At 40.5% G+C, this 20,235-nt stretch overlaps 1 protein-coding gene across 6 annotated transcripts in view; it reads left to right on the top strand.

The window, feature by feature from the left end:
- The window catches only part of EPHA7 (EPH receptor A7), a 171,836-nt gene that overhangs the window by 52,869 nt on the left and 98,732 nt on the right, over positions 1-20,235 (top strand). For 5 of the 6 annotated variants that reach the window (XM_065400674.1, XM_065400673.1, XM_065400671.1 and 2 more), the window contains exons 4-5: positions 13,585-13,740; positions 14,628-14,963. The exons of the other annotated variant lie outside the window; for it this stretch is intronic. In XM_065400674.1, the coding sequence (XP_065256746.1) occupies positions 13,585-13,740; positions 14,628-14,963 (492 nt within the window). The remainder of the gene's footprint in view (positions 1-13,584; positions 13,741-14,627; positions 14,964-20,235) is intronic. 6 annotated transcript variants of the gene reach the window in all.

The raw sequence follows: 20,235 nt of genomic DNA, 5'->3' as shown, positions 1-20,235 counted from the left end.
GGTAATGCAGATTGTCTTTGAATATTTGGATACTATGATCTGATGAGAGGAATATGGAAGGCCCCACCACAGACTTCAGTTGTTCACAGCAGAGTGAAGGAGACGATAGTGTTTTGGATGCTCTCCCTGGCTGACTTCATTTTGAAAGGCTACTTCAGACAGTATGGCTCTTCTAAAGCCAATCAGACAAGAATAAACCTTCCACCTGTTCACTGTGTTCTCTAACATCATTCTCATGCACCCAGTTGCCAAAGGTGTTGGTCTTTACAGAGTATGTGACTCTAGCCCTGGGAAAGGGGGGAAATAGTTGACAGCAGCATAATGCCTAAACTAGTGATAGCCGCCAAAGCAGAAGTTCCCTTTGAATTGGGAGCAGCCTCTAAGGCAGGGGTGGCCAACCTGAGCCCAAGAAGGAGCCAGAATTTACCAATGTGCATTGCCAAAGAGCCACAGTAACACGTCAGCAGCTTCCCCGTCAGCTCCCCTCTGCCTCCAGTGTCTCCCACCTGCTAGCAGCACCGCCGATTACCACCTAACCCTCCATCCCTGCGCCTCCCACCCGCCGCGATCAGCTGTTTTGTGATGTGCAGGAGGCTCGGGGTGGGGAGAGGAGGAGCAAGGGCACGGCAGAGTCAGGGGAAGGGGCGGGGGCCTTGGGGGAAGGAGTGAAGTAGGGCCGGGGCCTGGGGCAGAGCCAGGGGTTGAACAGTGAGCACCCTGTAGCACATTGGAAAGTTGGTGCCTGTAGCTTCAACCCCGGAGTTGGCGCCTATGCAAGAAGCTGCATATTAACCTCTGAAGAGCCACATGTGGCTCCGGAGCCACAGGTTGGCCACCCCTGATTTAAGGCTATGTAACAAGAAGCATCAGCAGAGCCTGTTTGCTTTTGAATTGAGCATATAGTGTTAGGAAAACAATTGCTACCCGGAATTTACCACATGGTAACCTATCGTTTCAGCTCTTGCTATGTATTTCTACCTGAACTTTCTTCCTTAAATAGAAATATTTTAAAGACATCCTGGGTGAAATTCTATGTCATATGTTATGCAGGTCAGACTAGAGGATCATAGTGGTCCTTTCTGGCCGTGAAATCTGTGGATCTTTTGTAGTTCATTATAAAGCCTTCAGATAAATACAACAGTTGCCAGCTTTGACTGCTTTTTTCATTTTTTCAGAAAATTTAATTGTATTATTACTTACTATATATTATTTATTGAGCTCTGGCAGTAATCTTGATGCTATGTAGGACATAAAAGAAGACAGTCCTTTGCCTAAGCTGCTTGCTATCTAAAGCCCTGATTGTGCTTTGCTCATGGACAGACCCCTGTGCGTGGACAGACACTTGTGCCTGCAAAGACCCCCACTGATTTTGGTGGAGTTGGAGTTTAATTGCAGTGGAGTTTGAAAAAGGAGAGCACAAAATGTAGCTGGTTTGTGGATTGTTCTCATTGGGAAGCTTCAAGCAACTTTGTTCATCCAAGCTACAATCAAAGTAATAGCTGACGAAAATAATCTATTTTATTGATTTCCTCACTGGTAATTTTATTGTCTTTTTGTTTGCTTTTGGAGCTATTTCTTGCTACACACTGAAACAAATCTGTGACCTTTTTTCAGCATAAACCTTTCATGAGTCTATTTAGAAAATGTCGCTGTATTTGTATTGAAAGTTTGAGTTTGTGTAGCTAGTTTTATTTCATTATAACAATGTCTAGTGCAGGGGTTGGCAACGTTTGGCACGCGGCTCGCCAGGGTAAGCACCCTGGCGGGCCGGGCCAGTTTTATTTACCTGCTGACACGGCAGGTTCGGCCGATCGCGGCCCCCACTGGCCGCGGTTCGCTGTCCCGGGCCAATGGGGGCGGCGAGAAGCAGCGGCCAGCACATCGCTCGCCCGCGCCGCTTCCTGCCGCCCCCATTGGCCCGGGACGGCGAACTGCGGCCAGTGGGGGCCGCGATCGGCCGAACCTGCTGTGTCAGCAGGTAAATAAAACTGGCCCGGCCCGCCAGGGTGCTTACCCTGGCGAGCCGCGTGCCAAACATTGCCGACCCCTGGTCTAGTGACTAAAAACCAGCATAGCTAAATGATCTGTCAGCGTTTGTGTTATATAATCATAAAACTTCACTGTGAGAGCATAATAATCTAGGGGCTGATTGTTCCCCTGAGGTCCTCTGATGATGGCTATCATCCTTTGCTCATGGAGGAACCATACATGCTGCTCTGAATCCCTTTGAAGAGCCTTCAACAAGGAGAAGGATGGGCCAGTAGCTGAAATGGGAGGGCCAAGACAGAGCTGCATCATTCCCTCTAGTTCATTCAGATTTCTCCTTGGATAAGCCCTCTGAGCAAATGTGGAGGCACACAGTCTCCAAATGAATGACTCAGATTCTGGTAGGGGGAATCCACTTTCTTCTTTGGTGGGGCTGGGGATGTAGTTCTGTACCCTGATGTTGGGTTGGGGGATGCATTTCCCACACTACCTGCATAGAGCTTGTATCCCAGGTGTTATGAATTTTACCCATAGGATAAAGTGTTGTTATTAGAACATGTTAGCTAGCATAGCTAATGGATTCTAAAATTCTAGCATACAAGAAGTTGTATTTAGCAGCTCATACTAAAGTAAAATGTGGCTCATCTGTATTAGAGTTTTAGAAGCTGTTAGTTACAATGTGCTAGCTAACATGTTCTATTAAAAAAACTGTTTATCCTAGTCCACACAAACCCAAAGTGAGTGTTTTGTATACAGGCTACCTGGAAAGATTATTTTTTTGTTTGGTTGGTTTTTTACCTTTTTCCCCCCCCTCTGGAATATCAGGAATGTCGTCTTGTTTTCCCTATTTTTGTTGGTGTACTTCTTTCATGACTTGGAAACATATTGTGGGAGTTTTCTCAGCTGTTATTAGAGCTGACCAAGAACAAGTACAATTATTTACAACAGTCTTGATGAAAAAATTGTCCTCTTTTAAAGAAAATTTTGACCAAATTTTCTTGTTGAAATATTAACATTCATTAGAATTTCTAATTGAGTCAAAAAATAATTTTGAAAAGAATCTAAAATCAGAATATTTTTATCAGCTCAACCTTTTGAAAGACTAGGCATGTTAAATAATTAACAATAGTCATTTTTATACCAGGGTTTTTACTTAACTAAGTGGAAAAAAAACACATTTTCCATCTCAATTAATCATGTTTTCCTTCCATACTTGTAATGTCATAATACCATTAATTCCCCAGTTTAACATAGAATCGTCAGTGGACTCCAGCAGGGAAAAATAAATTTCTGTGAGGAACTGGAAAAACGCTGAACTTTAGGCACTTTTTTATGGGTATGATTCTGCAAGGTGCTTGAGTTCTGTGGCCCGATCAAGCAAAGCACTTAGTATGTGATGAACGTCAAGCATTAGAGCAAGCATCTTGAAGGTTTGATCCTTATGTTTTCATAAAAAAACAAAAATGGAAAGAACTAATCTATTTTCCTCTTTTCACATCCCCTCTTTTGCAGAGTTTCAGCCTTTTTCATTTTCCGTTTTTTGTGAGTTTCACCCGTTACATTTTCAAAGCTGTTCGTGGTGATTTAGCTGTGCCATTCCCATGAAGGTTAATGTGAGGTCACATGTCTAAATATTTACATACTTTGAAAATGTAGGGGGTAAGCGTTAGGTACTATGCAACAGTAAAATTTGTCCAAGTACTTAATTTTGTTCAAGACTGCACTTGTGTCACTTTAATTGCCATTTAAATGCATTCTTTATTACAGCGTTTTCATTCATAGTATTTAGGCTCTAAGTAGTTCTGTTGTTGCAGTGCAGTGAAACTGTGTATTCTCTGACTTGCCCACTCAAGAAAAGAAGCTTTATATTCTGTGATTGTTTAAGTATAAGCCAGCAAAACATTTGAGAGTATTGCTCTATAACTATTGGATTTCTTTGCTCCTAGAGAAGTTAAATAAATGATCTGGCATCTTGCTACACTGTTTGAATCTTAAATGTATCAGAAGGAACCTCTTATATTTAAGAGGATCTGTAGGAAGTAGGAATTTTCATTTAATCTTAAAAAAACCCTCTATAGTATTATTTAAATGTTCAAAAAATTGTGCAAACAGCATTATGTGAACATCTCGGAAGACATTAGGAAGGCTTTGGACAACAAGGGTTTATTAGGTTTGGGAGGTGAATATCAAGTCAGAGAGATTCTTGACAGGCAACAGCAAACATTCTGCTAGTGATGGTATGCAGTCACAGGACAGCCCTATTTAGATATGTCATTCACACTATTGCTGATGCACCATTAAAAGTCTTGTGTTTACTCTGGCTAAACCATACAACATAATTCTTTGATTGAAACATACATAATCTTTAGACACTATTGCAGTTAAAAAAACATTTGCAAGATGAAATAAACATCTTTTTCAGCTAGACATTTATCATTGTATAGCAGTTAGATAAATGAAATACTACAGTCTGGGATCCTTATAAAACACTATATATTAGGTGCCATAGAAGGCATAACAGATGCCATCTCTGACTATAAAAGTAATTTACACTGTCTAACTTAGTCATGACTGGAACACACACATGAATTACTGGAAAAGGGGATCTGGGATTATAAAGTCTCCCTTTGCTGCTGGATTTTTTCCCAGCCCCCTTTTGCACTGAACTGTGCATTTGAGAGTTATTATAGGATGATCTGCTTCCACTTACCTAAACTTTGCAAATAGACTGACTCTAAAACTACCAGTGCTTAATGTTATGATCTATTAGTCAAGTCTATGTTGTAAAAGAGTGAAACTTTTTCTTTTAAAAACTTCTGTTTATAACTATATTTACTGCCCATGTGATTACAAAACGTATATGTCCTGTGCCAAATTGTCATGTGTTTGCAGCAGGATAATACAGAAGGGGTCTCACAAATCTTAATATAATCATTACACCATGTTGTTTTCATCCTCCCAGTCTGCTGTTCATTTTCATTGTGAAAAATCATTATAGATCAGTGACAGGAGGTCTGGATTTGAGGCTGACGGTTGTAATTACTCCCACTGAGGCACTGTCAATAGGATTAAAATAAAGATTCTGGACCTGTCCATCCTAGATGAGGTCAGCAACACTGGCAGTGTGAGTACTCTTTCTGCAAGCTGTGCTTTCAGTTCTGAATTATAGAACCATAGATTTTAATATGATACAAATATTTGAAAGCTCCAGTGTAGAAAGGCCAGCCTTTTTCTGCATTAACTAAAGTGTCCATCTGTAATAAATAATCTAGCAATATCCATCCCAGTCCTGAGTATATATGTATGTTAATTTTAAAATGTATTAGAACCCCAGAGAGTTACAATTACAGAACAATCCATTTTATGTTTTATAATTAATAAGCTCCTTGCAGCTGCATAACTTCAGCCAAGAAACATCTGCACAAACTCCGAGCATATACATAATTTCTACAAGAAGAGTTTAGCTGAATTACCCTTAATGTCTACTGGCGTAGAAAGTGGTCTTGTGATTTGGTTTGCGTTATCTGGAGAACGGATGTTTATGTTCAGTATGTCCACATCAAAACAAAACAAAAATTCTAGCCACTGCCTAGGGAAAAATAATAATAACTGAACAGAGCAAAACTAAAAGGTAAATGGGAATCCCTATTGATCAAATCAATTTTTATTCAAAATGCACGGGAGGAGAGGATTAAGGGTGAAAAACCTGGCCCCATTGAAGTCAATAGGAGTCTTGCCATTGACTTCAGTGGGGCCAGGATTTCTCCCCACATTCATAAGTAAATTGCTTGCAGTTTAACCCTCATCTCCACCAAGGTCCACTTTTTTGTCACCATTGGATTATTAACTTCTTAGAGTAGAGGCTACTGTTTTATTAACACTACTTTAATCTGCACTATGTATAAAACTATGCTATTTGTACCATTATAATTTGCATATGATGGCAGGGTCAATTAAACATGACATATCAAGAATTAATGAATGAGCGCTATTATTCTGATAACATAGTGTATATTTATTCGTTTTCTTACACTGATTATTCCAATATTATATATTGGTGACAAACAGTAATTAAAGTTCCAATCACCACATGCAACATATTAAGTTTTGTTATTTTTCATGCAGACTGAGAGGTTATGATAAAAAAATCATGTTCAGTCAAGCATCCACCATGCCAAAAATGATAGAAAGAGGGGCTGCATGCCCTTTGATTCTCTAATCTAACTGCTCTCCCTAATTTCTCCACATTTCTTCATAACAATAATTCTCCTGAATGAATGTATCATTAACGTCAGTCCTCTTTGCCATCGTTCCTCCTATTATCTGAACAAGATGTATTGCTAATCTATCTTTCTTTCCCATATTCTCCCAATTTAAATTCAAACCCAGCTATAAAAAACACTTCTAGCTTTTCACAGCTTTTACACTGAAAAGTTTTTAAAGTTGCATCAAGAAATGTATATTACTTCAGTTAACACCTTTCTTTGTCCTCTTTGTCTCCCACAAATGGGACTCCAAAATGCCATATACTGCTTTCCACATCTGCTCTGGGGCTGGAGCACCCATGGGAAAAAATTAGAGGGTGCGGAGGCAGGGAAGGCGGGGTGGGGGTGGAGCAGTGGCAGGAAGAGGCGGGGCGGGGACTTGGGGGGAGGGGTGGAGTGGGGACGGGGCCTAGAGTGGAGGGGGTGGGGTCGAGACCCCCCCCCGGCAAGATGAGGAGTCGGTGCCTAAGCATGATTTTTAGTTAGCCGGATGTCCGCTTATCATGGGTGGGCCCAAGTTTCCCGTGGTCAGGCAAAGTCCCACCAGTCCTGTCTCTCAGTGTTCTGTGCTGTATTTACCTCAAATTTACCCATAAATATGTCTTCGAAGAGACCAGCAAGCAGTGGCAGTGTTGGTAATGCTGCTAAACGTAAGCACGTGTCAATATCAATACAGCAAAAGGTGGAATTGTTGCAGAAATTGGAAAAGGGCACATCGGTGGGTGCTTTGTGTGAGTTTAACAATGTAGGGTCATCTACAGTATATGATTTGAAGAATCAAAAGAATCAAATCCTTAAGTTTTTTGCCAAAAGTGACAGTAAAAAAAAGTATGAGTATTCGTAAGACATTGAAAGAGGGGAAAAGCAGCGATTTTGATAGTGCGCTTATACATTGGTTCAAGCTTTGTAGGAATGAAGGTGTTAGAATTTCAGGTGAGATTGTGATGGCACAAGCAAAAATATTCCACAAAGAACTTAACCTGCAGCAAGAGTGTGACTATTCGCAAGGATGGCTTCAGAAATTTCAAAACAGGCATGGCATTAGTCTACATTGCGTGTGCAGTGAAAAAAGAAGTGCAGATACGGAAGCTGCCGCCAAGTATGTTGATAAATTTGCACAGTTAGTTGCAAATGAGAAGTTATCCCCAGAGCAGGTATACAATGCCGATGAAACTGCTCTCTATTGGTGTTGTATGCCTACAAAAATGTTGGCTAGTGATGCAGAGGAGCCACCATCTGGTATGAAGGAGTCAAAGGACAGGGTAACTGTCCTTGGTTGTAGCAAAGCATCAGGAACTCACAAATGTAAGCTCATGCTTATTGGGAAAAGTGTGAACCCAAGGGCATTCAAAGGGGTGAAAATATTCCCAGTGATCTACTATGCCAACAAAAAGGGATGGATAACAACTAATCTATGTCTCGAGTGGTTTGAGAAATATTTTGTACCGGAGGCAAGAGCCCATTTCACCTCGGTAGGTCTGGATCCGAAGTGCAAAATTGTACTAATTCTCGACAATTGCTCTGCCCACCCTAAAGCAGAGCTGCTTGTCAAAAATAACATGGTGGGACTGTATTTACCCCCAAACTGTACCTCAGATTCAGCCTTGTGATCAAGGTATCTTATGATCCCTGAAGTATATGTACAGGTCCAAGTTTATGCACCAATTGCTAGTATCGCTTAAGGATGGGAAGAGTCTGACAACATTTAGGAAAGAATTTAACCTCAAGGATATGATTTGGACACTAGCTAGAGCCTGGAAAAGAGTAACTCCATCTACTCTGAAGAATGGATGGCACAAATTGTTGCCAGCCCTAATGTTTGAGGACAGTCCTGATGTCAATGATGAGTCCAAGTTCACTGGATTTGAAGTGTCTGAAAACCAAAAAATTGTTAGTGAGTTAATGGAGCATGCCAGTGGTATGTCCCACCCTGTAGTACTTGAACTGGCCAAGATTTTGGGAGAGGAAAATTTACTAGACTGGATGGAACTCAGCACAGATGCACCAATTGCTAATCAAATGATGGATGAAGAAATTGTGCAAATGGTACAGCAGGGAAAAAACAAAGATAACGAAGAAGCCAGTGATGGTGATGAAGATGATGATGAATATGTCACAGAAAAAAATTCTATTGATAAATGCATTCAGTTGGTAACAAATTTAATAGAAGGACTGGAGCAAAGACGTTTCATTTCTGAGCAAGCTATCATGTCTTTCTACATGATACGAGAAAAACTCATTAAAGAAAAAACAAAATACATGAGACAAGCCCAGCTGCAAGATTGGTTAAAGGTAGAGAAGAGGAGTGTGGAGCAGCACTCTACAGTCAGAAGTCCTGTCGCCTCCACTTCATCTACTCCGGATATACCTACAGCAGAGACCCCAGATGTAACTTGAGTTAGCAGTTATTGTCACATCACTTTGGAAGGAATCATTTTAGATGAGTAAATTATAGATTTGCCTGTATTATTATCTATTTATTTTTTATATTATTTTATGTTTTTATGCTTTATCTACTTATTTCCTTGTGCCAATACAGTAAAATTGGGTAACAACACTAACACTTTGTTATGAAGTGAGCCGTAAGCCTTGGCTAGGCGGCCTTGCAAGCGTTGTTCAGTTTATTCACCTCGGTGGCGAGATAAAAATAATAAGAGACCCATAGGCATGGGAAGTAGGGGTGCCGGGGGTGCTGCAGCACCTCCAGGCTTTGCACCGAGTGGGGACCCCCTCCAGGTCCCAGCTGCCGGTCCCCCCACCTGGGGCTCCAATAGCGGCCCCAGGGTCTCAGCCGCCTGTCCCTCTGCTGTTGCCCATGGTCCCAGCCACCGGCTGTGGGGGCTCTGCTGCTGTCCAGGCTCCTGGTCGCTGGGCTCCGCTCCTGGCCCCGGCCCGGGCCTCCACAGCTGCCCCCAGCTGTGGTCCCAGCCTGGGGCAGTGAGGTGCTCGGAGAGGGATAAGGCTGAGACCACAGCTGGGGGCGGCTGCGGAGTCCTGCAGCTGATAGCTGGGACCCCGGGCGATAGCAGAGGGGCCGGCGGCTGGGACCTGGGGCCAGCAGCCGGGACCCTGGGTGGCAGCAGAGCGGCCGGTGGTTGGGATCCTGGACGGGGGGCTGGCGGCTGGGACCTGGGGCCGGCATCGGAACCCCCAGTCAGGGGGCTGGTGGCTGGGACCCCGGGTGGCAGCGGGGACCACAGGCAGGGGGCCACGCTGGGTGCAAAGCCTGGGGGTGCTGCAGCACCCGCCGCATCCCTACTTCCTATACCTATGGAGACCCGCTGGCACTCTGCATTGACCTCCTGTGGTTTGGAAAATTCTCTGGTTCGGCACCGGTCAGGTCTCGAGGGTGCCGGACTAGAGAGCTTCAACCCTTCAATTCCCAGTACAGCCATATGTGTACTAGGAAATACCCAGAGTTACTGCAATATGGTACATTGGACAGGGCCTCTGGAGACATCAGTTCTGTTCCCAGCTCTGATGTAATGTTTGACCTTGGGCAATTTGCATTCATTCTGTGTGCCTCTGTTTCCCCCATTTCAGGCTTTTTTCTATTATTTCTCTTCAGGACACAGGTTGTCTTTTCCTACATATTTGTACAGTGCCTAGCACAATGGGGCTCTGAGCTTATGTGGGGCCTCTAGGTGCTAATGTGGCATGAACAATTATTTCGTTGTTTTGCTCAGCATGCACCACGTGCCACATTTAAATGTGACTCCTGTTATTTTTTCAAACACGGCAAATTGTCTTTTTCCCATTTAGGACCACCACATATGCGAAATCTGAAATTTTAAAACAAAGCTACTTGCTACCTAGGCAAAGTATCAAAATATTGAGAGATATAGGATCAAAAGCAAACTGGGAGTTAAATTGAAATCACCACCTCAGCCTTAGCTACAGAGTAGTTGTTACAAAAGGATAATACTATACATACAGGTCTACGGATAGCATTAGTATTTCTTTGGCAAATGGTTATTTACAATTAATGAGAGACACAGTTTGGGTGAGGCAATATCTCTTATTGGACCAACTTTTGTTGCTGAAAAAGATAAATTCTCCAGCTCCACAGACCTTTCAAATACCATCTAGAGATGTTAGTCACTTTTTCTCCATTAGATCAAAATATATATTTTAATGATTTATAATTTAAAAAAATTAAATTTTGACAATTCAGGGAAATTGAGCCAAGGGGAAAAACAATCAATAGAAAATGTCCTGTCTTAGCTTAAAAGAACAGAAACCATCTCAGACTTAAAAATGAAATAAAATTTAGAAAGGAAAAAATAGCAATAAGCTAATTTGTTTCTTTAATTCCACCAGAAAAAGAGGAGCATTGCCCTTTTTAATATAATGTACGGTACCTTGAATATATCCCTTTTTAAATTTCTTAAAACCTTTTTGTGTGTGATATTGGTAACAATTTGCTATTAGACTTCGTGGTAGAATCAGTTGAAAGCACCTTTTTAAGGCTGTTAAGGAATGCATTGCAGGAATAATGTTGCTCTATATTTATGGGGTGCTTAAGTTGAAGGAATAGTAATTAAATGCTATCACATGGGCCTCTTATTAGAACTAAAGATGATGGAGATTGTAGTATGATACAATGAGTGTCTGATCCTGCTGCCTCTGGTATGCACTGCACAAGAATAAAGAGCATTCACTTAGACTAGTAGCAGACATTCAAATCCTTTGAACTATAATAAGAAATGCACACTTACTTTAAATAACAAGTGACTGAGCATATACATGTCTAGATGAAGCCATCAGGAAAAAAATGTAAAGAGGTTTTCTGTTTGTTTTGTTGTTTTGTCTGAAATCTCTATTTTCTTTTGGCATCTTTGCTTTGTAATGTTCCCTGCTGAGAGGGACAGACTGGATTCACAGTAGGCATCTGTGCCTTTCAAGTTGCTCTTTGCTCTGCAGAGGGCTGCATGCTGGAAGATGCAGTGTGTTTGTCCAGTGCTTTCCTCATCTTCTGAGGAACTTGACTAGCTAAGACAAGACAGGAAACTTATTATTTGGTCAGGTGGCTGGATCTTAATTGAGTGTGCTGGAATAATAGACGTAAGTTTAATTCATTAATATTTATTTATAGTTCATGTTTACAAAACAGTTTAGGATCAGTGCTCTTCGCTCTTGTCCTGGAAATCTTGGAATAATCTTGAAAGAGGATGAAAAAGACTAATTCTGCATTAAATTTGAACTCCTAGCATTATCTGAAAACTCAATGTGTCAAGTTTATCCAAATGTTTGTTCCAAAAAGCTCTGATGAATGCATGCTAAGGCATTCTTGTTAGATGTTTGTTTTTTAGTGGTGCTATATTTGGCATGTTACCCTGCAGGGATACAATCAATAAAAGAGAACATATTTTCCAAACATAGGGCTAAATCTCTTCTGAGGTAAATTAATGCAACTTCATTGAAGTCAAGCAGATAATTTGGCTTAGAACCCCTACTTTTTAAACAGGACAAACTCCAAAATGTCATTATGATTATTGTCTTTTCGACCTGCTTTGTCTTTAGAAAATTGAAAAAATCAGAGGTAAATCTTCAGAGAATTTTTCATTTGTTTCATCTGTAATGAACTAAATCAAGAGTGGATTTTATCAGTCCAAGTGAGGAAAATTTGACCTGTATAATTTATATCAGAGTTGCATAGTGCTCATATATATTAAGTGGAATAGTATGGCTACTACACTACAATGCACCTGACCTAAAGCCCACTGAAGTTCATCTGACTCTTTTTTCATTGATTCTAATGGATTTTGAATGAGGCCCAGTGTTTTTAGACTGTGCCCATCACTGTGGTATCTGATCTCCAAAACCACATGCAAATATTTAAAATATCAGTAACTATGAGACAGCCTCACCAATCAAATGTGAATGTTACCAGAGCAAATGTTTTTTCTGTGGATTTATAAGGACTATTTAACTAGCTTTTCCCAGTGAAGATTTTAACACCTGATATTAAGCTTCACCCACAATAAATTTTTCACACACATAAGCAGTGGCTTAGAGGTTAAATTGTCTGTGCTGTGGTTGCCTGATTTATTGGAGAACAGAACTTGAGTGAAGCAGTGCAATTGAAAGAGCCTGAGTTTCATTAGAAGCTTCTAGAGGAATTCTGTACTCTTGCGTGTTTTCTGTTGACAATGGTTGCTATATTAGCAAGTGTGCCCCTGTAACCTTCTTCACTTAAGGTGAAATGGGGTCATAATCTGTTTACCATTGGTGGCATTTCCCTTTGTTCAGTACGATGCAGCCATCCTCCATTTGGAACATTCCATCAGGTTTGGGAACAAGGAGGATTACTTAGAAAATAATCTGTTTAATAACCTGTGCAGGTTGATTTTCCACCCAGTAGTTAACTGAAGTAAAGGTTAAAAATATATCCATTAATCACATTCAGGTAGGTTTTTAAATGTTTTTGCTCTATAAACAAGAAAACGCATTGTGATTTGTTTAATAGAAAATAAATGCTGGTGATTGAAAATGTGTTTAAAAATCACAGTTTAATAGCTGGTACAATAAGCAAGCAAGCAAACAAATATTGTAACTTCACAGTGGGCTAGGTTGTCCATAGCCCTTTAGAGGGTGCACAGGGGTGGGAGTGGGGATCCAGTGAGCCATTCCCCACTCCTTATACCCCTGGCACAATTGTCCAGGACAGTCACAGACTGCACATGAGGGGGAATGCTCCTTCCTAGTGCTTCCTGAGCTACTCGCCCAGATAGAGTGGAAGGGGTGTGAAGGGAAAGCCAGAAGGACCAGGCTCCATTTCTTACTGGCCTTAGGTGCTGGTTGGGCACCCTGGTGAAAGCAGACTGCTTAATCCAGAATGAGGGGGGATTTGATAGCTGCTTTCAATTACCTGAAAGAGGGTTCCAAAGAGGATGGATCTAGATTGTTCTCAGTGGTACCAGATGACAGAACAAGAAGTAATGGTCTCAAGTTACAGTGGGGGAGGTTTAGGTTGGATATTAGGAAAAACTTTTTCACTAGGAGGGTGGTGAAGCCCTGGAATGGGTTACAGTGGTGGTGGTGGAATCTCCTTCCTTAGAGGTTTTTAAGGTCAGGCTTGACAAAGCCCTGGCTGGGATGATTTAGTTGGGGATTGGTCCTGCTTTGAGCAGGGGGTTGGACTAGATGACCTCCTGAGGTCCCTTCCAACCTTGATATTCTATGATTCTATGATTCTGTGATCCAAAAGAATGGGGTAGCATGCACACTTTCTCTGTGTACTCTGGGAACTCTCCATATAACTGAGGTGGAGAAGAAAGCAGGGCAGATGCACATGCAAGTGTATATCTGAGTTTTTTTTCTTCTCCCTTAGCATGTGGCCGAGGATTCTACAAATCATCTTCGCAAGATCTACAGTGCTCTCGCTGTCCTACTCACAGTTTCTCTGACAAGGAAGGATCTTCCCGATGTGATTGTGATGATAGCTATTATAGAGCGCCTTCTGATCCACCATATGTTGCGTGCACAAGTGAGTCAGTCATGAATTTAATAGTGAAGGACGTTGCTTAACCAACTGGGTACAGCCATTTGTAGTTTGTTCTCACTAGTACTTACTATTGGCCTTCAGTATGTTTGCAAAGTAATAAATGAAACTGATAAATGAAATTGAACTGCAATGGGAAAATGTACACTGAATATAGAATCAACATAAATATAATTTCATGTTTGCCCGATGTAACCTTGGGAAAGAGAAGTTACTGGGTAAATACATAACTAGACATAATAGAAAGAATGCAAGCATGGTTTTCCTACAGTCTTAAAATTGTCACAGACTGTATGCCTAATATGATACTACACAAAAATGAATTGAATGCAAAATGAAAAGTAACCTGTGTGGATTTGGACTTTGATTGAAATGTAATGGGATCTAGCTTAACATTCCATCTGCAAATAGACTAACCTACACAGATTGGTGGTTCAAGTAATGAAAGTCTCCAAAATCCAAAGCTGTACCCAAATACTGCTGTAAATCAATCAGAGCTGATTAAGGAATGCCTAAATGCATTCTGTGCTGTTTGCTTAAAAGGGGGAAAAATCCCCATACTAAAAATGTTGTAAGAGTAAACTTTTGAGGTGTGTTAACTGATCCTTTTAATTGCACAGAAGAAAAACGGCTAAAGTCAGTTGCAGTAAATACACAGACAATTGTTATCCTGATTCCTTAATGGAAAATAAATAAAGCTTTTTGTCAAGTGAGGTCAAGGAAGCTTTCATGTAATTTGTAGTAAATGTAATGAAATGTTTATGTGAAGAAAAATGCTTCGTCTAGTTTGAGCCTCAGTAATTAAAACACTAGGTAAATGTCCCTCACTGATTTCATGTATTTACATTGTCCTTTTTGTGTGTGTTACAAAGGACCTCCATCTGCACCACAGAACCTCATCTTCAATATCAACCAGACTACCGTGAGTTTGGAATGGAGTCCTCCTGCCGACAATGGGGGAAGAAATGATGTGACCTACCGAATTTTGTGCAAAAGGTGCAGCTGGGAGCAGGGTGAATGTGTTCCCTGTGGGAGTAACATTGGATATATGCCCCAGCAAACTGGATTAGTAGATAACTATGTCACTGTCCTGGACCTGCTGGCTCATGCTAATTACACTTTTGAAGTGGAAGCTGTAAATGGGGTATCTGACTTGAGCCGTTCCCAGAGGCTCTTTGCAGCTGTCAGTATTACCACTGGTCAAGCAGGTAAGTTTTCATGACTCACTGTGAGAGCAAGAGAGACTGTGAACCTGCAAAGTGCGGGTGCAGTTTTTCAGGTTTATGTTTGATGGATTCTATCTCATGAATCTTTTCATTTTGCCACCTAATTAGCATATGTTTATACTATATCATGATAACCTGCTACCTTTTCTTGGCATGATAATTGCTTTGGCAAATAGCATTTTACAGAATGTATTTATCTTCATCCTTTTATATAGGTTCTCTTGGGTCTGTACAAAAATTCTCTCTTCTACTTACTAAAGTATTGGTGCTACAAGGAGCTGAAGAAAAAATACAGTGTGAAGGTTCTTCTGCATAGGCTCCCTTTCTGAGTATTTTAAACCTCTGTTATCTTCCTGGGTGCCTGGAAGATGACTTGGGTATCTGACACTGTTTTCATCATTCATGTCTTCCCTCAGGATTACACTTCCAATTTAGTTAATTTGTCCAGATATTTGATGATGAAATTCAGTGAGAATGTGACAATTATTCTTTGTCCCTTATATTTATCATAATCTGACAGGTGAAATGTCAGGGAAAATAAAATCAAACTAACATATCGCCCATGGGGGAAAAATGTATCCGTTTTCTATATGTGGAATAAAAAAAACCTAGGAAATCTCGTATCAGGATAGTGAAATGGTAAATTGCTTGTTGATAAAAAATCGTCTTATGATTCGACTGTATTTTGCTTTGTGGCATGATCTTGGGACAGTGTAGTAACCCTGCTAGGAAACTAACCATCTGAGGTTTAAGCAGAAGTCTTAACCCGTGCAGTAATTATATTTGCTGGGTTTCTGAAGGAATTCTAAATGGCAAATAGGAAATGAATGTGTATAGACTGGTTTAAGAAATAATGTTAAGTAATGTTTTAAAGTATTTCTCATAATTTATATGTCTTTTTAGCACTTTTTATTGATCATCATAATCAGATTTTTTTAAATGCAGATATTTATTCTTTTCTGTGGAAGCATTCACTATACCAGTGCATTGAATCATAGTCTACCCACTTTGGTCTCCATAGTGAATTGAAGGGCTGTGTGGGGGTCTGTGGAGATAACTAAGAAAAACAGCCTTGAAAATGTAAAATGATTACTATCTTTTCAATGAAAAGGGGCTAAACATTTATCTAATGCTGAGATTGTCTGTGACATTTCTAGGTTCTGTGGATCACAGTCCTCAAATTTAGGCTTTGTCAGGGTAGTTCAAGTATCTCCACATTGATCTGCCAATATACCTCAGTTCTTGCCTATAGGAAATCTCTGTTTCCATGTTCATTCAGCCTTTGGTCTTTCTGTTGGGATTATGAATGTAGACTAATAACTGTCCCAAAGTTACCCCATTTTGGCACCCTACTTTGCTGCCTTTAAATCGCTTGGTTATGGTTTTTGAAGCTGCTACCAATTTAATTAAATGGCTGTCTCATTTCAAGCAAACAGATGGACGGTATTCAGGACAGGATATACATCTATTCTGAACTATCCTATGGTGAAGAGAATTAGAGTCCTCTGGTATTTAGTTGGCGAAATGGACTTCCATTATATGTACCTTGGTGATCCAGTAGCACACCAAATATGTATGAGGAAGTGTGGTCCAGTGGCTGAATTCATAGCTAAGGAGGTGGGAAAAGACCTATTAGGTCATCTGTTCTATCTGTCTGCCAATATAGGATTCCTAGTACATTTTCTAGTATTTTCATAGTCATGGATTTATAGATTTTAAGGCCAGAGGGGACCATTATGATGATCTAGTCTGATATCCTGTGTAACACAGGCTATAGAATTACGCCAAGTGATTCCTGCATCGAGCCCATAACTTCTACATTAAATGCTGTAGCTCATCCAGAAAGACATCCGGTCTTAATTTTAAAGCGTGTAAGTGGCGGAAAATCCACCATGTTTCTAGGTAAATGTTGTAAGAGTGCAGGAGTCGAGAGACCTGGATTCTGTTTTTAGCATGCTTGCTCTCTATGGCTTGTTGTGTGATCTTGAGCAGGTCACTTAAGCCAACATTTTCAAGTGTCCACTAATTTTGAAATTATGGCACAAAGCCTGATTTCAGTTGAGGTTTTGGATGCTCATCACTTCTGAAAATCAGGAGCTAGATATCTCTGGTTTGGCAATCAAATAGTGACACATCATGGGTCCGGTTTTGAAAGTTTGTCTTCAAACTCTGCGCTGCAGTTGCCCCATCTGTAAAACGGAAACAATACATGCCCATCTTTTAAATAGCACTTTGAGATCTTCTGATGAAAAGTGCTAAATAAATGTAAAGTATTTTCTCTGTCTCAACTACAGAAATCCTTTTAAAGAAAAGACTAGCTTCCTTTTTACATTTTTCAAGAACAATTATAGTCACAAAAAAGGAATGTTCTCATTTACATTATTTTGTAGCAAAAGGTTTTGCTGCATAATGCTGATTTCTTTGGTTAAGTGTGTGTGGGGGAAATATTTTATATGGAACAGATTGATGACTATAATTGAAAATAGAGAGACTGGTTACACAAAGGACAATGTAATACATCTGTGCTCCTATTTTATTTTTACCATGGAGAGAAGAAAAATGTTAGATTTATTTATAGCCAAGTAAACTAGAATTCATGCAGCTCTCATTTGTGACTGGGACTCTTCTATACTACTTCCAAAAAATGATTCTTTTTGTATGCCTGTATTGGTTTTTGTTTGTGTAAATGTGTGTATGACTAAACCCTTTGCACTCTCTATTGTGTTGTCACGTTAGGTGGCTATATGTAATAACTGGGCATACCACATGCATGGAATCTTGCAGTGAGATTTGCCCTTTTTGTGTTTTGTTTCAATGAATGGATCCCTGGGGCTATCTTCCCAAAATTCAAATAATTGTGTAATGATAACTTGAAATCATTTATAAAGGAATGAGGTTACAGAATACTTTCTGCTCATTAATCTGCTTTTATTCTCCCACGTATAACGGGACCCTAATGGGACAAAGAGATCATGTCAGGGAAGGGGATGCCAAGTTGAGTAACACAAGGGGGCTAGATGTTTAAGATCAAATTATTTGTTTTTGTGAAATAAATATTGGTGGAGGAGGTAGGTAAGTGGATAAACTGCATTCCAGCATCACAATTCTCACAATATGTATGTGTGATGCACAGCTATTGGATCTTGTGTTTAAAAACTGTGTGGTGTTATAGGCTGTATCCAGAGCCATGCAGCCTACATTAAAAAACACAAAAGAACAAAGTCAGAAGTGGAGATACAAAAAGTATGTGAACCCAAAGGTGTGACCTAGCAATTTCCAAAGAACATGAATCTAAATTGAGGTTTACTGGTATGAAATGTGCAAAATAAACTCTGATCCTGCAAGCTGATCTATGCAGACCCCAGCGGCCACCAGTCTTGTAGGAGTGGGACCTACTCCTGTATAAGCCCCAGACACAGTGGATGAGTGCATTTGCGAGGGAGGCAAAGGAGTGGTGCACTACCCACCTTGTGGGGGCCTGTAAGAAAGTTGTTCATGGAGGGTGAAATTCACCTATGTTTTTGCTAGGGGTCACACAAGGCTTATGCACTATTTAAAACTCCATTAAATCCTCAAAATGGGGCTTAAATGTATTGGTATGAACTATGTATTGGTAATTTGCTTATAGCCCTCAATTTCTTTTGTAAAATACATGAATAATTTTTTTTTTGTATGTAAATGTATGCCAGTTAACTAGAATTGATACTGATAGAGAATACTGGACCAAAATTTAATCACCTGATTCCTGCAGACAATCCCACTGAAGCCCATACAACCCTGTTTTCATTGTTGAAATGGTGTTTGGATCCAAGAGCAGACTTGCATGCAACAGCGTGGTGCCAATGAGAGCTTTGTGAGTGCACTTGGGAATGCATTTGTTCAGATGTAAGTTACAGTAGGGTTGGTGAACTTCTTTGTCTTGCACCATCCTCTTAGTCCCTTTATGACTTCCTGGACCACAGTTGGTCTTGCGTTAGTGAGAAATTCACCTTTTCGCACCCGTGGAATAACTTCTTTCTGATTGATCACAACCCCTCCACCCCCTCAAGATTTCCTACTCTCCCCACCTACCACCCACGAGACTACAAGGAGTTAGACTCCTTTTGTGATAACTTGGTATTTATCAGGTGTGCAACTTAGACTACTTTAGCACTTAGGCCCCAATATTTACATCACTGATAATTCTATCCCATATAATTGGAGTTGTCATTTAAGGGAGTTATATATTTAAGCAGTCATCACATTTTTTACCAATGTGTATTAACCAGTGTTTTTAAAACTACCTTATTCTGTATTCTTTCTTACCCAATAAACACTGATGGATCACTCTGTATTTTCAGGAATGTCAGGAATGACCTGCTGAGTGCTTGTTCTGTCTCAACAAGTGAAAGTCACCCAGTAGTTTTGTTCCAAACCCATTCCACATTGCCAGCCCAAAACATTTAAAAATCCACAAGTTAAGCCCCCTCCCATAAAAAAGATTAACTTGAAACTAATGAGATTTTTAAAAATAACAAACTTAGGCTCTTTTTATTTGCTTTTTAATTTTTGTGCTTTCAGGATTGATGTTTTCAAGCTTTTCTCTGCAATCATTAGGGCTAGAACTTCCCTCCCTCCCTCCCCCCCCCTTTTAAATGAAAGCTGAGATTCTGATGTTATTATATGATTCCAAGAGCTGGGGCTTTAAGAAAAACAAAAAATATCATGACTCACAATACGATCATGAGAGTTGCCTATTTGATATAAGATAACAAGAAATGAACAAATGGATAAAACAATTAAAATATCCCTGTTGTAAGGTTGCGTGACATGAACTGTTTCTAGCATTCTTAGGTACTTCTGCAGTCTCTCTCATTATGGGTATCTAAGCCTCTGCATTTTCCTTCACCGTCTACTCCAGCTCCCCATCCTCTTCTCTCCTTGCTTCTCCTGACACTTTCCAGGATTGTTGCCTACACCTTTTCCCCTCCCTTTCCACCATCCATCCTGTCCCGTCCCCTTCAACCTTTCTTCTGCTCACTTTGGGATGCCTGCTCCAGGTCTAACTATCTCACCACTATCCACATCCTTTTTTTGTCCTCCTCCTCATTCTCACTGAAGTCTGACTCTCCTCCTTCAACAATGAGCTGTCTCACAGCAGAGGCAGCGAGCAAGAAAAGGTGCACTAGAAGAGCTATTGGTTTCTTGCTCTCCCATTCCAGTCTGCTCTGTGACTCCTTTTCTGCCTTCCTCCCGGACAATGTTTGCTTCGTTA

This window comes from Emys orbicularis, chromosome 3 (assembly GCF_028017835.1).
Source record: "Emys orbicularis isolate rEmyOrb1 chromosome 3, rEmyOrb1.hap1, whole genome shotgun sequence".
Classification (NCBI taxonomy): domain Eukaryota; kingdom Metazoa; phylum Chordata; order Testudines; family Emydidae; genus Emys; species Emys orbicularis.
The sequence above is the reverse complement of the archived record's forward strand: the minus strand, read 5'-3'. Positions and strand labels throughout refer to the sequence as shown.